The sequence below is a fragment of the Malus sylvestris genome, chromosome 11, assembly GCF_916048215.2.
Source record: "Malus sylvestris chromosome 11, drMalSylv7.2, whole genome shotgun sequence".
NCBI classification, from domain to species: domain Eukaryota; kingdom Viridiplantae; phylum Streptophyta; class Magnoliopsida; order Rosales; family Rosaceae; genus Malus; species Malus sylvestris.
Genome location: NC_062270.1, coordinates 5,340,132 through 5,359,988, shown reverse-complemented (window position 1 = coordinate 5,359,988; position 19,857 = coordinate 5,340,132). Strand labels below are relative to the sequence as shown.

At 39.8% G+C, this 19,857-nt stretch overlaps 5 protein-coding genes, 1 long non-coding RNA gene and 1 pseudogene across 9 annotated transcripts in view; 1 reads left to right on the top strand and 6 right to left on the bottom strand.

The window, feature by feature from the left end:
• The window catches only part of LOC126589663 (cinnamoyl-CoA reductase 1-like), a 44,659-nt pseudogene that overhangs the window by 849 nt on the left and 23,953 nt on the right, over window positions 1-19,857 (bottom strand).
• On the bottom strand, window positions 126-16,249 carry LOC126589660 (phenylacetaldehyde reductase-like). 2 transcript variants are annotated; one of them, XM_050255028.1, is made up of 7 exons: window positions 16,022-16,249; window positions 15,739-15,914; window positions 15,446-15,631; window positions 15,091-15,253; window positions 14,280-14,466; window positions 13,630-13,808; window positions 126-317 (listed from the first exon to the last, which is right to left on the bottom strand). In XM_050255028.1, the coding sequence occupies exons 1-6, from the start codon at window positions 16,137-16,139 to the stop codon at window positions 13,664-13,666; spliced, it is 975 nt and encodes a 324-aa protein (XP_050110985.1). In that variant the 5' UTR covers window positions 16,140-16,249; the 3' UTR covers window positions 126-317; window positions 13,630-13,663. The 2 variants fall into 2 exon arrangements, with proteins under 2 accessions (XP_050110985.1, XP_050110986.1); XM_050255029.1 differs by lacking the exon at window positions 126-317 and having other exon boundaries at window positions 13,750-14,000.
• The window catches only part of LOC126589662 (phenylacetaldehyde reductase-like), a 26,554-nt gene continuing 6,822 nt past the window's right edge, over window positions 126-19,857 (bottom strand). The window contains exons 2-7 of one of the 2 annotated variants that reach the window (XM_050255033.1): window positions 2,619-2,718; window positions 2,324-2,499; window positions 2,036-2,221; window positions 1,663-1,825; window positions 910-1,096; window positions 126-441 (exon numbers count right to left, since the gene is read on the bottom strand). In XM_050255033.1, the coding sequence (XP_050110990.1) occupies window positions 297-441; window positions 910-1,096; window positions 1,663-1,825; window positions 2,036-2,221; window positions 2,324-2,499; window positions 2,619-2,718 (957 nt within the window). In that variant the 3' untranslated portion in view covers window positions 126-296. Of the gene's footprint in view, window positions 442-909; window positions 1,097-1,662; window positions 1,826-2,035; window positions 2,222-2,323; window positions 2,500-2,618; window positions 2,792-19,857 lie in introns of those variants that run through there. The other variant, XM_050255032.1, reaches the window with a different exon arrangement.
• Window positions 126-19,857, bottom strand: part of LOC126589661 (phenylacetaldehyde reductase-like) — a 26,498-nt gene continuing 6,766 nt past the window's right edge. The window contains exon 7 of one of the 2 annotated variants that reach the window (XM_050255030.1): window positions 126-266. The gene's annotated coding sequence lies outside the window, so the exon portion shown is untranslated. Of the gene's footprint in view, window positions 267-13,505; window positions 13,634-19,857 lie in introns of those variants that run through there. The other variant, XM_050255031.1, reaches the window with a different exon arrangement.
• Window positions 2,874-6,007, bottom strand: LOC126589658 (putative disease resistance protein RGA3). The gene has a single exon (XM_050255025.1). It carries the CDS (start codon window positions 5,852-5,854, stop codon window positions 3,005-3,007), a length of 2,850 nt encoding a protein of 949 aa, XP_050110982.1. The 5' UTR covers window positions 5,855-6,007; the 3' UTR covers window positions 2,874-3,004.
• LOC126589671 (uncharacterized) lies at window positions 10,482-12,563 on the top strand. Its single transcript, XR_007611892.1, has 4 exons — window positions 10,482-10,711; window positions 10,829-10,902; window positions 11,539-11,596; window positions 12,361-12,563. It is a non-coding gene; the product is annotated as an uncharacterized LOC126589671 (long non-coding RNA).
• LOC126589669 (putative disease resistance protein RGA4) overlaps window positions 17,845-19,857 on the bottom strand; it is a 12,554-nt gene continuing 10,541 nt past the window's right edge. The window contains exon 3 of the mRNA XM_050255042.1: window positions 17,845-17,959. The gene's annotated coding sequence lies outside the window, so the exon portion shown is untranslated. The remainder of the gene's footprint in view (window positions 17,960-19,857) is intronic.

The following is a 19,857-nucleotide window of genomic DNA, read 5'->3' as shown; positions in this document are numbered from 1 at the left end:
AGAAATTATCTCGTTATACAAAGAATTTGACGTAGACTCTAGGAGGACTTACGTGGAACTGGTTAGCCACCACGTAGCATTCCAGTCCAACAATGCACTGATATTCTAACTTACAGCTACCCCGATTAAAGTGTGAACTTTAAGGTAAACTTGTCGTACACTCATATTAATATTATTTTCTTCACAGAAAAAGGAAAATTGAAAGGAGTTGAAACAACCATTCAGGTTACATGTCCTCGCTACTAGTACAAGACATACCTAGATCCCTGATAAGTTTCATATCCCCGCAGTTGCATTTATGAAATAAATCCCTTGCTCTTTAGGCTCTCAACAGCATCCTTGATAATTTGATCCATGGGAATGAATTCTAAACCCAAGTTCATTAGCTTCTTCGCTCCATTCTTTTCCCTCAGCAAGCCGGGTTGGGTGGCCTTTGGCAAACTACACAAAGGCAAACATATTAGCTCGATCATTTTCATAATCAGGCACTCACACCACCTGAAAAATTTGTAAAATTCTGCCAAGGGAAGCAACAATGCACCAAAAGGTTGATAAACTTGGAAAGCAACATTTGGGAGGGATTCTGAATTAGACCAAAGAAAGACGATATATGTACATTTATACCCGCATGAAACTCTTTTACAGGAAAAAACAGATTTCAATTTGCTAATTTGGTCACAAATATCAAACACGTGATGGGAGGAAAAAAAGAAAGAAAAAACCATAGTCCTCCAGCTGTAGAAGAGTTCAGTGTATCTAAGAAACCTCGGTTCAAAATCAAGACAGAGTATATTTTAAGTTGTGCTTCTGACAAGGGACGACACATCCACTTATCAGGAAACCAAACATCTAAAACATAAGACATGCACACAATTTCATTTGCAAATGCATTTTACAGGCCAAAATTACCTGGGAACCTTGTACTCAGGGTAAAGTTCAGCAACCTTTGCCACAAAGTCACCATAATGTGATATAGCTTCCACACACAGGTGCCTACCGGTTGCTGATTTGTTCTCATACACTAAAATGTGCGCTTGAGCTACATCTTTAAAATGCACAGATCCCATAAAGAAGTCCTCATATGTTTCAGTGCAACCTGCAGCAAAGATCGAACAACTCAAATCTTACTTTATACATGGTGTTTCTAGGGCCTCTTCCTTTTTCTCAGTCCTCCCGAAGGAGGAATCCTAACAAACTTTATAAAAAATCCTTAGTAATTAAAGAAACGTGTGCTAGAAAAAGAGGTGTAGAAGAGTTCCTTTATGATCACACACATGCATGCACACATAATCTACCTTCTCCAAGGTTAGGGACTAACTGGAAAACAATCAGCAATCTCGACAGTTATGAAAGAAGAAATCTTCAAAGTGCTCAGGTATCAAACTCAATCTTTCTTTAGCGGAAATGTCTTAAGAGAAAGAAAATACCTAATTTTTAGTTCTTCAACCAACCACAGCCTCATACATAATAAATGGGAAATGTTCTCTTGCCATTTAGATGTTATGTCATCATACAAACTGTCTATTAAAGATCAAACTTCATATAAATTTGTGATTCGAGTGCAAATTTCGCAACGTTACATAGCATACCATCAGGCAAGAGAACATTAACCGCTAGTGGAGTATTCAAATAACTTAAGAGGGCAGTCATAGAGAAAAGTACCCTCAAGAAGGCGAACGAGCATCAACATGCTAGCATTGAGCCTGGGCGAGATAACAGGGCCCATCACCGTGCCCGGATTCACCACAACGACATCCAGCCCCTTCTCCTTGGCAAATTCCCACGCAGCTTTCTCCGCCAGCGTTTTCGATAATGGATACCACAACTAGCCAAACAACAAACACAATCAGCATTACAGTCCCCAATTGTGAAAATTTCAAGTAGTTAAAAATGAAGGATACAACACAAGCAGGGGAAAAGCGCACCGAAAGTTACAAACTTTCAATAAGAAAATAGAATGCGGACATTAAACAGACAATAAACCGTATATAAACCGCGGTATTTCAAAACACAACTAGGCATTGGAGTAACTCACTCCCTTCTGCTTGCAGTAGTCGATGTCTGTCCAGCAATCCTCTCCCTTGACCTTATCAGACGGCCAGCTTGGGCTGGGAGTGATGGCGGAGATGGATGACGTCAGCACCACACGGCTGACCCCAGCCTGCTTCGCGGCCGTCAGAACATTGAGCGTTCCTTTGATCGCCGGGTCCAGGAGCTCCTTCTGCAGATTAAACAAAAAAATGACCACGTTTTCAAAATTACGCATAATTAATCAAATATAATCAAAATTAGAAGGAATTTGATAATGTGTACCGGCGCGAACCTCGGGGTCATGGACTTGATCGACGATGCAGGGAGAGGCGAGGTGGAAGACGCCGGAGCAGCCATTGACGGCGGCGAGTATGGAGTTGTAGTCGATGAGATCGATCTGGAAGAGACGGAGGCGCGACTCTGCTCCCTCTACTAACGCTTCTAGATGCTTCGTCTCGCCGTCGTCCTCTGCAACACAGAAAATGACGGCGTTTATTCATGTTAGACTGAAAGCGAATGGAATTGGAATGAAATGAATGGCATTGTGGCAGTTGTGTAGATAAAGTGAAAAGCAGGGGGAAAGTTACCGAGATCCTTGACGGTGGCGTGGACGGTGTAATCACGGTGGAGGAGGAGACGGACGAGCCAGGATCCAATGCAGCCGCTTCCACCGGTAACGCATACGACCTCACCCTGCTTCCACATCCTCCCTCCGGTGTCCCTTTGCTTTCAGCTGAAGTCTTCAGTTACTTCCAGCCGATTGTTGTTGGCGATCAAGTTGAATTGGGCCGCGCGGATATTTTTAGTATAGAAAGGCCCAAAACAATAAGCAGCCATGATACTCAACTCAAGCCCAAAATCTTTCTTTCTTTTTTTTTAACACTTTACACCTTAAATTAATTGCATTTGTACATTATCCAAATGAAGTAAAAAAAATAAAAAATCAAAGCACTACAATTTGTACATTAGAATACTAGAAATTATCAATCTCGACGTTTGGGATTTCAGAAATCTTGGGCCACTGTCCTTTTTTGCAACGTCCGGCAAGTTGCGAACACGAAGAAATGATAAGATTCTGCAGCGGTGTTTTCCATAAGAAGTCTGGCAATGTTTCTAGGTCAAAGCACTGAATTATGTACAAAGAAGAAAGGCATGGCATGATTGTAATTTCACAATCCACGTTCCACCCTTTCACGCCTTCCCAGTCCTTGCAAGACGTCAGCCTGTGAAATTGGAGTCGCTTCAATTTTGGGAATAATATTGATGAGGATGATTTGAATGAAGAAGATGTTTGATCATCATCTCCTACTCCCAAAAACTCGCCACCAACCTTTTTTACACCCAACATCCTCCCTACGTAGAGTTCTTCAAGGAAGGGCAATTTCCCAAGAGGAGGCAAAACTTGACAGCCCTGATTCCCCGACAGAGTAAGGAATCGCAACTTGTTTAAAGACATCAGCCAATTCGGGAAGGTCAAGCCCAAATACACATCCTTGTAATTCCAATCAATCCCTAAAGATTCCAGATCATCGTGTGGTCGGAAGACATTCATTATTTGTTCACTGCAGTCTCCAGCCTCGCAGAACACTTTTCCAAAATCAAGTTTGAGACGAAAAAGTTGCTTCTTGTCCCTCAGTTGTGCTTCACTCACATCTTTCACCTTCCCCGAAATTCTTATTTCGAGACTGCCACGGAGCTGGTTCAAGTTTCCCAAATCCCCAACTTGAAATGCTTCGTCGTTGTCGACAGAAAACAGAGGACACACGTCTAGTGTCTGCAAACTTGTTAATCTCCCTATCCCTTTTGGCAAGTACTCCAATGAGCTGCACCCCCCAACGTAAAGATGCTTTAAGCTAATCAACTTTCCCATGTTATCAGGCAATTTATTCAGTGATGTGCATCTCCGAAGGTCCAAGGTATACAGATTGTATAAACCACAAATGGTGTCCGGTAATTTCTTCAGATATTCACTCTCAGACAAATCAATATGTCTCAAATGAATCAATTCACCAATCTCTTCTGGGAGTTCTTTGATGGACTCATAAGACAAACGCAACTTTATCGTCCTAAGACTTTTCAATTTTGAAATAAAACTACCATACACCGTATCAACCCTTGAGTGAATTGTTACGAGCGTCCGTAGATTTTTGCAATTGCCAGAAGTGATAGAAAGTAAAGCTTGACTATCAGCTATGGACGTTAACGTCAAATGGTGAACCTTACTGCCCAATATCTCTATTTTTTGGTTTGCACCCTCACCCTCCGCAATCAAACATTCCTTCTTAGTGATAAATTGCACAAAGTCATGTACAATGTCATGCATTTTGCAACTTATTATTGCACCAGTGTAAAAGTCTTTCTTAAAGTCTTGAAAAAAAGACCGCGCAGCTAAATTATCGAAAATAGCATGACCAAGTTTTCTTTTATCTTTATTCTCCTTGGAATTAAGATAATCTTGTGCCATCCAAAGATTAATCAACACATCTCTACTAAACTCATAATCTTTTGGGAAAATAGCACAATATAAAAGGCAACATCTATTTCTTGGCGCCAAATCATAATAACTTAGAAATAATGGCTGGAAAACTTCTTGCTCCACTTCTTCCCAATCCCATATTCTACTATTCAGAACGTCCAACCATTCACTCCTTGTTCTCTTATCCCGCATCATACTACCTAGAGTCTTTGCAACAAGTGGCAAACCCTTGCACTTTTTTACAATTTCCCTACTGATATCTCCAAACACCTCAAACTCGCCTACTTCTCTATCAGAAAATGCCATATGATTGAAGATTGACAAACAATGTTGTTCACTCAACTCTGCAAGATTCATCATGTGAGAGGTTGCTCTCATCATACTAGCAACACTATGCTTCCTGGTGGTTATTAGTATTCTACTGCCCTCAGCCCCATTTTGCATCAATGGAATCTTTAATTGATCCCACTTTTTGCCATCTTCCGTCCACACATCATCCAACACAAGAAGAAACTTTACCCCCTTAATGGATCCAGACATAGATTCTAAGACGTGATCCAACCCGGTTGAACTTGAGGAGGCATCACCACTAATCTCTTTGGCAATCTTTATCTCATCGAAAGGCTCCGACACACAAACCCATATTCTCTTTCGAAAATGAGCTTTAACTTTGGCATCATTATAGGCTAACTGAGCCAAAGTTGTCTTTCCCATGCCTCCCATCCCTACAATAGGGATGATGAGGAGCCCCTTCCCTTCTTCACTACCATCACTCACCAACTTCCTTATCAAACTATCTTTTTCCTTTTCTCGACCAACTATCTCAGACATGTCGACAAAAGACGAAGTTTGTTGTTTTTGGATGACTTTTTCAGTGAGTTGAAAACTATACATGTTTCTTTGCCTATAAATCTCAGCTAACCTCACATTTAGATCCTTTATCTTGAGAGCAATTTCACGACAAACAATAACCTTCCCGACTTGGCCAAGACAAAAGCAACGAGCGAAAATAGAGAAACTTACCTTCCTCTGAGGAGCAAGATGATCTGCACCTTCTCTATCTTGTTTCTCAACTTCTTGTCTCAGGATGCCAGTGTTCCACTCATCCAGCACGTCCACCATCTGGTACGATATTTCCTTCAGATTGTCCAGCCAGTTTTGCACGCTAGCCTCCTTCATTTGCCTTCGCTCTGCATCTTCAAGCATAGATTCAATAGCTTTGAGATTCCAGGCGAATTCTTCAACTTCTTTCTTAACGTTTAGAACGAGTTTCACCTCGTCTGCTACGTATTGATAAGTTGTTGAAGCCAACTTGTCTAGTAGTGTGGAAACAAGTGTATCGGCCATGTTCAGGGTTAGAAACTTAGAAATCGGTTGAGAGTGGAGAAGAAGAAAAAGTCGGCCGCGTAGGAAAGTATATATGAAGAGGAAACTAATGCAGGATGGTTGTGCAATTGCTTGTCTTCTTTGCTAGTTTATATAGACAGTGGACACCTTTGTTTTCCCGTTTGCTTTCTACAATGCAAGATTCTTTGCTCTTATTCCCAAAATGATTTGCCTTGATGCTGCTGTTTACTCTCCTTGGATGAAAGGAATAACAAATTTTGAGGGTGAATCTAGAGTGGCAGTGTCGGCAAGCAGACAATTTTTTTAGAACATGAACCTTCTCAGAATCTCAGATAAACAAACATGATCACTCATGAATCAATCCTCGATAACAGAAGCAAGCATTTATGTCACGGTGAAGCGGTATTTGACATTCGTGCCGCAGTTTTCTTAGGCTATTATTTTTTTGGAAAAATTCTACTAATGTTATTTAATTGAGACTTTATTGATTTTCTCGTTTTGATCGAAGTTTCTGACATTAATTTATTAATGCATCCATGTTTATATATATAGCAAACCTTTAAGGGAAGGGATCCTCAATTTTTCTTATAAAAATGGGGATTAGTTGTAGGGTCAACACCACATCAAACTTTAACGATCCGAACCGTCTATTTTTCAAGTTGCATCTCATAAATCATATTTGCTAAATATTAACAAAATCGGAAATGTTTAAGAAATCTAATTGAGTTGAAAGAAATTAACAAATACTTGGTTATATAAGAACAATGAAATTTTATCTTGATAATTAAATAGGCAAATAGTTTCGGATTGAATTGAATTTTTGCAAGAATGATTTATGAACAGAGACTTACATAATAGACGGTTCGAATCGTTAAAATTCGATGTGGAGTGAGCCCCACACCTAATCCCCATTTTTTGAAAAAAATGGGGATCTCTTTGCATAAAGGGCCTGTACACACACACTCCCGCCCTTTAAGGGAAACGATTTCCAATTTTTTTTAAAAATGGGGACTATTTATGGGACCCACTCTCCATCGAACTTCAACGATCCAAACCATTTATTTTGTAAGTCTCGATTCATAAATCATTCTTGCAAAAATTCAATTCAATTTGAAACAATTTGCTGACTTAATTATCATAATAAAATTTCATTGTTTGTTATAGAACAGAGTGTTTGTCAATTTCATTGTTTCTTGCAAAAACTCAATTTAATTCAATCCGAAACCATTTGTCTATTTAATTATGACGATGAAATTTATTTGTTTCTTATAAAATAAAGTATTCATCAATCCGAACCGTCTATGGTGACTTGTTAAGATTCTTTGATTTTTATAAAGCAAGATTCTTTGATTTACCAAGTTTTAGCCTTGATGCTGCAGTTTACTGTCTGTGGAGGGAAAGAAAGAATAACGAAAACTTTAGGAGTGAATCTGAATGCCTATCCAGCAAGCAAGCTCATTTCTTTAGAGCGTAAACCTTCTCAAAATCTGAATACCTTTCTTGAGTTGAGGCTTCCTACCGGGAATTAATCCTTTCATTTGCGTGGCGGTTTGTTAAATTACAAATCTAAATCAATGATTATTCCGCTAAAAATACAGTCTAGATTCTTATGGGAAATAAACCCCGCGGCGGTGGCTGATATGAACTACGATTTAGTGATAACCTTAATGACTATTAGGGGTTTAATTCAGAACTATTAGGCTCAATTCCTGTTGTTTAGTGAAGTTTGTTATGCCCGTTGGCATTTAGGGTGTCTTGTTTTGTTTAAAATGAACTGAGCCCCCCCAAAATGTATCGGATCAGAATTTACAAAAGAAATCAAATACAAAACTATTGAGCTCGGCTCTTCTCTCTTCCTTCCTTCCCTGTCTTCTCTGTGTAATAGTTAAGGTTGAGCTAGGGTTGACAACTGGGTTCTATCAGGTGCATATTCAAGCTATAAAAATCTCAACTGTAGTCAAGAGAATGCATAATACAAAATCATTGGATTTGTATGTTCGCCAGAACATCCTTCCATAAACTTGGGATAAATAATCATAACAAGGGCTCAAGTTGAACCTAAGCAAAAACATTTGTATCACCGCACAGGGCTCATCTCCTGAATTGTCATTATTTAGTGTCTGCAAAACTGGGGCAGCACAGGCAATGCGCTAAACTCAATCATGTCTATCCAAAAACTTCTCTACGATCAGCACCAAAAATGCAGAAAAGCCGGCGCAACCAACACAGGCCGCTAGCGGACCTGCTACAACAGGACGACATAAGGAGGTATAAGAGTCTAATCTTAACATGCACGAAAACAAATTATGCAGATAGTAGGACTATGATGAGAGCAACACTAACAAGGCCGGTACTTGTCCGGTTTACGCTTCTTTCACCCATGTTATATCACATATCTTTTAGGGCAAGGTAGTGTTCCATCAATGGAAATTACCAACATTCTACTCAAGTAGAGTCGAGGACTCTGGATTCCTGTTTTGACATCGCATGAGAAATAAAACCAGAATCTGTGGCTGAATTCATTTAATTATAAAGGTATATGCAACCTCTTAATATTTGAAATTATCGTGATGTAATCATAAATACAACAAAGAATCAACCTATAATGTTTGTCCAACTACTAGAATCCCTTATAAATAAACATGATGGCTAAGGAATGAATTCCTTTATTCAAAATGAATCCTTCGACAACAGAAGAATCCACGAGGATTCTTATTCAATCTCCAATTTGATAAACTAAACCAAATCTAATTATATTAAAGACACACGAACATGAAAATATAAACTCAAACACGACAGTTGTGAAGAATTTGTTGTGATGATAATATAAGCAAATAAAAACAGAATATAAAATTAAAACTAAGATTAAATAGAAGAAAACGTTGGGTTTTAAGGCAAGGAATGAAAGTCTAGGGATTCAAAATCAACCACACGCAATCGGGATTAGGTTTCAATTTATTCAATAGAATATTTTGTCTCTTAGATGACAATTCTTGGATCCAAGTCTGGTTAAGGCACTATAGACCATAGTTCTCCTTACATATATGATTCTCTCCGGTTATGGCAGAGGTCGTATATCTTCAAACACACCTTCTTCTGTGGGGCAAGATGAGTTGCACCTTCTCTTTCTTGTTTCTCAATTTGTTGTCTCACAATGTCAGTGTTCCACTCATCCATCTGGTACGACAATTCCTTCAGGTTATCCAGCCAGTGTTGAACGTTGGCCTCCTTCATTTGCCTTTGCTCTGCATCCTCAAGCACAGCTTGAATAGCTTTGAGATTCCCCGCTAATTCTTCAACTTCTTTCTTAACATTTAGAACGAGTTTCACCTCGTCCTCTACGTACTCATAAGAAATTGTAGCCAGCTTCTCTAGTAGCGTGGAAACGAGCGATCAGCCATTTTCAGGTATAGAAACTCAGAAATCCGTTGAGAATGGAGAAGAAAAAATCAGCGGCGTAGGAAAGTATATATGAAGAGGAAATTAATGCAGGATGGTTGTACTATTTCTTTTCTTCTTTGCTAGTTTGTATAGACAGTGGACACCTTTGGTTTCCCGTTTGCTTAAATAATGCAAGATTCTTTGCTCTAATTACCAAAAACTCAGAAATCGGTTGCTGCTGCTGCTGCTGGTTTTGTTCTACCTAGTTCTTTGCTTTGCTTTTAATCATAAACAAGAAAGATGGGAATATAAGGTGACTTATCAACAAAAATATTTGAATGTCTTTCTCGAGTGGAGTTAAAAGCCCTGCAGTTGTCCGCATTCAAATTACAGAAATCTGAACTGTAGTGAACAAAATACATGATACAAGATCATTGGATTTGTATGTTCCGAATTGTCATAATTTAAGTGTACAAAACTGGGAGAACATAGCCAAAGCGCTAAAATTCAATCATGTCTATCCAAAAATTTCTCTATCAGCACCGGAAATGCAACTAATCCGGCAGAACCAATACGGGCTACTAGCAGACCAGCTACAACAACACAAGAAGTTAGGTTTATTTTTTGTAGAACAATATACTTGCACCAAGGGCTAGAATAATAAATTAGTTTCGAACTCACTATCCACGAGACTATAGCCAGGGTATAATCTCTTTAAAGTAAATGTTCGAAAATATTAAATGTTTTTATAACACCATTCGTCAGTTGTGTCAAAGACTCAAAGAACTTTTTATCCATCTTTCTCTCATTCCTACATCTCTAGTTATGCAGTTTTTTATGCCACTTAGTACTAAAATCTGGTGGTATTCATCGTCACTAAGAGAGAGGTCTTAGATTCGAATCTCGTGGATGGCAAATTTGATATCAAATTAGGCTGCCCATTGTGTGGTTTTGCCGAACTCCCCATGCTTTAGAGTAAAAATATCGATGTACTAAAAAAAATTATGCAGTTTTTGATAAAATTACATATGCCTTGAATTTGAATAGAACATTGTCAGAAGAGGGACTGCATTTTATCAAAACTAAAGGCCTCCAGGCTATCAAGCATGTAACACCCCACCCATTTCTATTTAAAAACTTGTTTTTTTTTATTATTTTTTTATATTAAATAGTGAATCGTGGGACCCACCTTATTATTTTTATACACCTATCTTGGTTCCAGTCTCTCTTTCCATCTAATATCCGAAACCAACACTCTCTCTCTCTAACTCTCAGGAACTCACACTCTCTCTAAGCTCCGAGAGCTTCTCTCTAACTTTCACCTCACTTCCTTCACAAATCAAACCCCAAAAACCATATATTTGGAATCCTTGAGACCTAACGAACTCAATGGTACCCTTGCATGCGCCATCAGAGCACTGTGGACTTTTCTGCCATTGAAGCTGAGAGCTTCAAAGCTCTAAAACTCGAACCCAGGTGAGAAGTGTGTTCCTTCTTCAAATTTATGGGTTTAATCATGCTATTTTACACACTCTTGTGTTGGTTTTGTGGTCAAAATCGAGGGTTTTGACCTTATCTCTTTTCTATGCCAAGAACCCGGTTCCGACAACGAACTCCGGCGAGTTTGTTGCTGTGGATTGCGCGGATCCCTTCGAACCTAAACCCAGGTAGTTATTTTACCTTGCTATTTGTTGGTGGTACTGTGAGTGTGTGGTGTGTGTGCGCGTGAACCGTGTGTGTGTGTGAGAATGCTGTGCATGCCGTGTATGCTTGCTGTGTCTGTGTGTTTATATATGTATATATATATATATGATGCTGTGCGTGTGTGTGATTATATATATATGCATGATGCTGTGCGTGTGTGTGCTTATATATATATATGCATGCTGTGCATGCGTGTGTGTTTATATGTATGTATCTATATATATATATATATATATGCATGTTGCCTCTGTGTGTGTGTTTATATATGTATGCATGTTGTCTGTGTGTGTGTATTTATATATATATATATATGTATATATGTGTGTGCATGCTGTCTGTGTGTGTGTTTGGCATGTTGGTGTCCGTGCAAGTGTGTGTGTGTGTGTGAGTAATTGTGATGGTGTATGGTGCACGATATATGTATATGCAAGTGTGTGTGAGCAGTGCATGCTTTGCATGTGTGTGTGTGTTGATAAGTATGGGTTGGGCTCAAGCCCAAACCACCTCTTGATCCTTACCTATCCAAATCCAAGGCCCATTTCCATTTCCTAGAATTATATTGTTGGGTAGTTTGATTAACTGTACGTTCTTGTATTTAGGGGCAATTATCGCAACGTTTCTGTCTTCGCTAGTGGCGCAACTTTTGACGGAGTATCTGTGAGTGGACCACCTTCGAAAATTTGCATGTTTTATTGATAGAATTGCATAATTCAATAGCATGCATTGCAGAATTATTGATTTGAGAAATACCTTACAGGAAACATGATGATTTAATTATGATTGATATATAAATATTTTAAACTATTTTCATTATATCATATTTTCTATATAACCCTCATTCTGGTAGACTATCTGATCGATGACGATAGGATGCTAAGAATGTGTTTCAAATGACTTTCGAACACCTCTTCGTAGTATAGAGGATCGATGAATTTATGCTACGAAGTTGTATTTTAGAGATGAATTATGTTTTGTGCGTACCTAGTGAACACTATGCCGCCTGGGGCGAGGATCTGGTGTTGGCATTGAGGCCGGGAGAAATAATCCCTAGCGAAAGGCTGAGGGACACGGAGACAGGCATTGGGCCGGGAGGGATATATCTCTGGCTACGGGCACAGAGACTGAGGTGCAGGCATTGGGCCGGGAGTATTATTATTCAGTGCACTCACTAGCAGCACAACTTGTATTATGCTTCCTGATATGATTGCTGAGATAAATTTTGATATGATTTTCTGAGATTGATTTGCAGAAAGATATATGAATTGTTTTATGGCATGCTAGAGTTTTCTGAAAAGCTTATCACTTATTATTCTAGTATTTTTCATTATTAAACTGTGGGGGTTAGTATGTTCATAACTGTTTTTGTACTATGTATGTATATAAACTTGGTCCACTCACCCTTGTTTTGCGCCCCCATTCAGGACTTAGGATGAAGGCACATAACCTCGGCATCAAGGTACTTCCGCAGTGGCATCTTTGAGTCCTCTCGGGGTAGGACCCACTCATTTGTTCATTCAATCTTATCTTAATTCTTGTTAGTGACTAGGTTTAGTTATATGCTCTGAACACGTTCCTAAATTGTTAATTCATTATTTTTAAATTCATAACCCGTATTTATTTCTTATTCCTAGCTTTTGTATCAATTAATGGCTTTCGTCACCCTCGGGTGTCGGCCAGCACGTGCCTACCCTAGTATTCCGGGAATATCGGGGTCGGGGCGTGTCAAAGCAGGCTCTGCTGTTGCCTGTTTTGTGGTAGTCGAAATTTGGAGCGTAATCTTCAGAAACGATGGCGCTTCGTTTGAATGTTGTCGAATCTTTCTTGGAACTGTAACTCTTTGCTTTCTTCATGTTCAAGCTTTCCTTTTTTTCTGACGGATACATTTTCGCTGCCAACCCCAAGGTGTTTCTGCTTCTACTTCTTTTGTTGGTCCTTGATGATGACGGAACCTCTGCGTCTGTGCAAACAACAACTCGCCGGCTTTGTTTCCGAGCAGCTTCCATTTGATACCGACTCCAACCTCTCAGCTGCCTTCTTTTCTTTCTTGTTGACCTCCTCCAGCTTTGTCTCGTAGAGCTCTTTCCATTTGAATGCGGCATTCAACTTCTTGGTGTTTTCGACCGCCTGATCAGCCCTCGAAGCACCGAACTCCTCCACGTAGAAATTCCGCCACAACATATCAGTAACTGGACTCAAATCTCTGCCTCTGGTACTCTTCTCTACGCACCTCAACTGCTCGACCGTACATTTAACCTGGTAGGAATTTCTTGAGAAGATTGGAATCCACTTTGCTAACGTCCCCACCAAGGTGGCGCATCATATCAAACAGCGAAGATGGAGGAGCTGTTGCTGCTGCTTTTGCTTCCACAGTACTAGCCATATTAGTAATTACTTGCTATTAGTCCCTTTTCGGGGCGGTGAAAATCAAGAGAAATTCTCTCGTTATACAAAGAATTTGACGTAGACTGTGGGAGGTCTTAGTGGAACTGGTTAGCCACCACGTAGCGTCCCAGTCCAACAATGCACTGGTATTCTCACTTACAGCTACCCCGATTAAAGTGTGAAGTTTAAGGTAAACTTATCGTACACTCATATTAACATTATTTTTTCCACAGAAAAAGTAATATCCAAAGGAGTTGAAACAACCATTCAGGTTACATGTCCCCGCTACTAGTACAAGACATACCTACATCCCTGATAAGTTTCATAACCCTGCAGTTTTATTTATGAAATAAATCCCTTGCTCTTTAGGCTCTCAACACCATCCTTGATAATTTGATCCATGGGAATGAATTCTAAACCCAAGTTCATTAGCTTCTTCGCGGCGTTCTTTTCCCTCAGCAAGCCCGGTTGGGTGTCCTTTGGCAAACTACACAAACGTCAACATATTAGCTCGATCATTTTCAAAATCAGGCACTCACACCACCTAAAAATTTACAAAATTCTGCCAAGGCAAGCGAGAATGCACCAAACGGTTGATAAACTTGGAAAACAACATTTGGAAGTGATTCTAAACAGACCAAAGAAAGATGATGTATGCAAATCTATACCCGCATGAAAACTGTTTTACAGGGAAAATCAGATTTCAATTTGCTAATTTGGTCTCAAATATCTAACAAGTGATGGAAGGAAAAAAAGAAAGAAAAAACCATGGTCCTCCAGCTGTAGAAGAGTTCAGTGCATCTAAGAAACCTCGGTTCAAAATATCAAGACATAGTATATTTTTAAGTTGTGCTTCTCACAAGGGACGAAACATTCACTTATCAGGAAACCAAACATCTAAAACATAAGATATGCACACAATTTCATTTGCAAATGCATTTTGTGGACCAAAACTTACCTGCGAACCTTGTACTCAGGGTAAAGTTCAGCAACCTTTGCCACAAAGTCACCATAACGTGATATAGCTTCCAAACACAAGTGCCTACCGGTCGCTGATTTGTTCTCATACACTAAAATGTGTGCGAGAGCAACATCTTTAAAATGCACAGATCCCATAAAGAAGTCCTCATATGTTTCAGTGCAGCCTGCAGCAAAGATCGAACAACTCAAAATTATATATATGTTGTTTCTACTTTCTAGGGCCTCATCCTTTTTCTCAGTCCTCTCCAAAACAAACTTTATCGAAAATCCTTAGAACTTAAAGAAACATGTGCTAAAAAAAGTGGTGTAGAAGAGTTCCTTTATGATTACACATATGCATGCTCACACAATCTACCTTCTCAAGCTTACGGACTAACTGGCAAAACAATTAGCAATCTCGACTGTTATGAAAGAAGAAATCTTCCAAGTGTTATAAGGTACCAAACTCAATCTTTCTTTAGCAAAAATGTCTTAAGAGAAAGAAAATACCTAATTTTTAGTTCATCAACCAACCACAGCATCATACATAATAAATGGGAAATGTTCTCTTGCCATTGAGATGATATGTCATCATACAAACTGTCAATCAAAGATCAAATTTCGTCTAAATTTATGATTCGAGTGCAAATTTCGCAACATGGCATACTATCAGGCAAGAGAAAATTAACCGCTAGTGGAATGTTCAAACAACTTAAGAGGGCAGTCCTAGAGGATAAATAAAGTCAACAATCTACTTCTAGGTGCAGTCAAAGAGGATTTTCTAATACAAATTTGCAGAAAAAAAGCACCCTCAAGAATGCGAAGGAGCATCAACATGCTAGCATTGAGCCTGGGCGAGATAACAGGGCCCATCACCGTGCCTGGATTCACCGCAACCACATCCAGCCCCTTCTCCTTGGCAAATTCCCACGCAGCTTTCTCTGCCAGCGTTTTCGATAATGGATACCACAACTAGCCAAACACCAAACACAATCAGCATTTCAGTCCCCAATTGTGAAAATTTCAAGTAGTTAAAATGAAGAATTAATAATCAAATATGAAAGATACAACGCGCACCGAAAGTTACAAACTTTCAATAAGAAAATAGAATGCGGACATTAACCAGACAATAAACCATATATAAACAGCGTTGGAGTAACTCACTCCCTTCTGCTTGCAGTAGTCAATGTCTGTCCAGCAATCCTCGCCCTTGACCTTATCGGATGGCCAGCTTGGGCTGGGAGTGATGGCGGAGATGGATGACGTCAGCACCACACGGCTGACCCCAGCCTGCTTCGCGGCCGTCAGAACATTGAGCGTTCCTTTGATCGCCGGGTCCAGAAGCTCCTTCTGCAGATTAAACAAAAGAAAAAAAAAGCACCAGTTTCATAATTAAGCATAATTAATCAAATATGATCAAAATTATAAGGAATTTGATATTGCTTAATGATGCGAACCTCGGGGTCGTGGACTTGGTCGACGATGCAGGGAGAGGCGAGGTGGAAGACGCCGGAGCAACCATTGACGGAGGCGAGTATGGAGTTGTAGTCGAGGAGGTCGATCTGGAAGAGACGGAGGCGCGACTCTGCCCCCTCTACTAACGCTTCTAGATGCTTCGTCTCGCCATCGTCCTCTGCAACAAAGAAAACAACGGCGTTATTAATTTTGGACTGAACGCGAATGGAATGAATGGAACTGTGGCAGTTGTGTAGATAAGGGGAAAAGCAAGGGTGAAGTTACTGAGATCCTTGACGGTGGCGTGGACGGTGTAATCACGGTGGAGGAGGAGACGGACAAGCCAGGATCCGATGCAGCCGCTTCCACCGGTAACGCATACGACCTCACCCTGCTTCGACATCCTCCCTCTCTGCAGGTTGCAGTGTCCCTTTGCTTTCAGTAGTCGAGTGCTCCTCAGTTACTCCAGCTGATTGCAGTGTCCCTTTAGGTGATCAAATTGGATTGGGCCGACTGGATAATTTTCTTTTAGGCGGGCACAAAATCTAAATGGAATTTACAAATAAAAAGATAATGTTGATCGAAAATTGAGTGTATAATGTACACACAATATCTCGAGTTAAAACGCTTGACCTCTTTTTAATATTTATACCTAATTTTTTTAATTAGTAATATCGTTTATAATAAAAATAAAAAATAATATCATAAATAATTTGGATTTATCAAAATTATTTCAGAAAACTCTTTTGAGCCACAATTTGTTGAAGAAAATTGTTATTAGTACTCCATAAATCTCATTTTACACTTCAAACTTTCTATATTAAGAAAGAAAAATACAATTGTGAGGAGTGTAGAATGAGATTTTTAGGGTGTCAATAACACTTCTTTTTGTTGAAAAATATTAATCCACTGCTCTCTCCGGCCTTGTCGCGCACTTCACCAAAATCAAGTTGGAGATGAAAAAGTTGCTTCTTGTCCCGCAGTTGTGCTTCACTCCCAACTTGAAATGCTTCGTCGTTGTCAACAGAAAACAGAGGACAGACGTCTAGTGTTTGCAAACTTGTTAATTTCCCTATCCCTTTTGGCAAGTACTTCAGTGAGTCACTCTCCCCAACGTAAAGATGCCTTAGAGCAATTCCACCGGGAAGAAGAGAGCCCAGCACCCAGTCAAAAAACCAGGCTGGCACCCTGTCAATTCACTCCAGCCTGTGAAATCGACTGGCACCCAGCCCAAGCCAGTCCACAGGCCGGCCTAAAATCGACAGACCTTGGGACCGGCCTAACTGACGTCAGTGTGACGTCGGAGGGCATATGACGTCAGAGAGGGAGTTGTTGTGGAGGCTAAGGAGTGAAGCTGGTCGAGGCGGAGAGGATGTCGGGAGGGAAGGAACCACGGAGGGAGAACGACGGGAGGACGAAGCGACGGCGTCGGAGGTGTGGAGATGCAGGAGGACGGCGTCGGAGATGCAGGGGTGGATGGCGTCGGAGATGCAGGGGTGGATGGCGTGCAGAAATGGAAGGTTTTGAAGAGGAAGAAGAAGGAGAGCTCACGGGAGTGAGCTGGAAAAGAGAGAGAGAGAGAAAGAGAAAGAAAGGATCGAAGAGGGAAAGGAAGAAAGAAGAAAAAATAAAAAAATAAAATAAATGATAAAATATTAATTGATATGAATAAAATAATATAATATTAGATAGACTAGGTGCCAGCGTATTTTTAGGGGTGGAGATGCATTGACCTATTACTGTTTACTGGGGTCTATTACTGTTCAATTGAGTGGATAAATGCGTTGGGTGCTGGCACAAAGTCCTTAGGGGTGGACTTGCTCTTAAGCTAATCAACTTTCCCATGTTATCGGGCAATTTATTTAGTGATTTGCATCTTCGAAGGTCCAAGGTATACAAGTTATATAAACCACAAATGGTGTCTGGTAATTTCTCCAACTTTTGACTCCTAGACAAATCAATATGCCTCAAATGTACCAATTCACCAATCTCTTTTGGGAGTTCTTTGATGGAATTTCCAAACAACCTTATCGTCCTAAGACATTTAACTTGTAAAATAAAACTAGCATATACCGTAGCAACACTTGAGTGAGTTGTTGTGAGCGTATGTAGATTTTTGCAATTCCGAGAAGTGATAGAAAGTAAAGCTTGATCATCAACCACAGACGTTAAGGTCAGATGGCGAAGATTACTGCCCAATACCTCTATTTTACGGTTTGCAACCTCTGCCTCGATACTCAAACATTCCTTCTTGGTGATAAATTGCACAAAGTCATGTACAATGTCATGCATTTTGCAACCTATTATCGCACCAGTGTCGTAGTGTTTCTTAAAATCTTGGAAAAAAGACCGTGCAACTAAATTATCAAAAACAGATTGACCAATTTTTCCTTTATCTTTATTCTCTATAGAATTAAGATAATCTTATGCCATCCAAAGATTAATCATAATAACTTAGAAATAATGGCTGGAAAACTTCTTGCTCCACTTCTTCCCAATCCCATATTTTACTATTCAGAACCTTCAACCATTCACTCCTTGTCCTCTTATCACGCATCATACTACCTAAAGTCTTTGCAACAAGTGGCAAACCCTTACACTTTCTTACAATCTCCCTACTGATTTCTCCAAACACCTCTTGCAACAAGTGGCAAACCCTTACACTTTCTTACAATCTCCCTACTGATTTCTCCAAACACCTCAAACTCGCCTATTTCTTTATTAGAAAATGCCATGTGATTGAAGATTGACAAACAATTTTGTTCGCTCAACTCTGCAAGATTGATCATGTGAGAGGTTGCTTCCATCATACTAGCAACATTTTGTTTTCTGGTGGTTACTAGTATTCTACTGCCCTCAGCCCCATTTTGCATCAATGGAACCTTTAATTGATCCCACTTTTTACGGTCTTCAGTCCACACATCATCCAACACAAGAAGAAACTTTACCCCTTTAATGGATCGAGACATAGATTCTAAGACATGATCCTGTTGAGAATCAATGTCAACCCAAAACCATAAGTAATCCACAACCCAATCTAAAGTCCAAGTCCATATCTAGTTTGATGATGTAAGTGCTTACAATTGCAAAGTTAGGCAAGTTAGGTTGTGTGTGAAAACAAAGCAAAGTTAGGCAAAGTTAGGTTGTGTGTGAAAACAAATAATTAGGTGCAATTAATGTGTTTTGTGTGGTAGTAAATAATCTTAGTTTAATTAAGTAGCTTTCATTTGGTTTGCTATAAATATCCAAGTCCCCAAGCCTTGTAAATCATCCAAGGAAAAACAAAGCCTAGAGCTAAATAAGAAAAGCTTTGCTAATTAGTTTGTTTTGTGAGCTTTATTTAAGAGTGTGCTCTATTTTTCTTCTTCTTGGGATCATTAGAGTTATCTTGGATACTCTTCTTATTCAACAATTGGTATCAGAGCCAAGTCGGTCATGGATCGTTCTTGGTAGAGCATTGGTTGTAAAGTCTCTTGAAATTCCAAGTATGCTCTGTGGTTGCAGTTTTGACTGATCTTCCACATCAGAAAAGATTTCTTGAGATTATTGCTGGGGTTATCACAAACCTTGAGAGGGAGCTTCTTTGTGTCGAGAGTAGTGTATTACTCTGCACGGTAGTCACTTAAGCTTGTTCGGTGTAGTCAAAGTCTTGCTGATACGATGGGTGATCTTCAAGTTGTTGGAGGAATCAAGAAGCTCAACAACCAAAACTATAACACGTGGACAACGTGTATAGAGTCTTACCTTCAAGGTCAAGACTTGTGGGAGGTTGTCGGTGGTAGTGAAGTTACACAACCGGCAGCGGAAGATGCTAACGGCGTCTTGCGAAAGTGGAAAATTAAAGCAGGCAAATCAATGTTTGCCTTAAAGACCACAATAGAAGAAGAAATGTTGGAGCACATTCGGGATGCTAAAACGCCAAAGGAAGCATGGGACACTTTTGTTACACTCTTTTCGAAGAGGAACGATACAAAATTGCAACTTCTCGAGAATGAGCTGCTATCGATGGTACAACGCGACATGACGATTGCCCAGTACTTTCACAAGGTGAAGTCGATATGCCGTGAAATTTCAGAATTAGATCCAACAGCTCCTATTGGGGAAACCAGGATGAAGAGAAT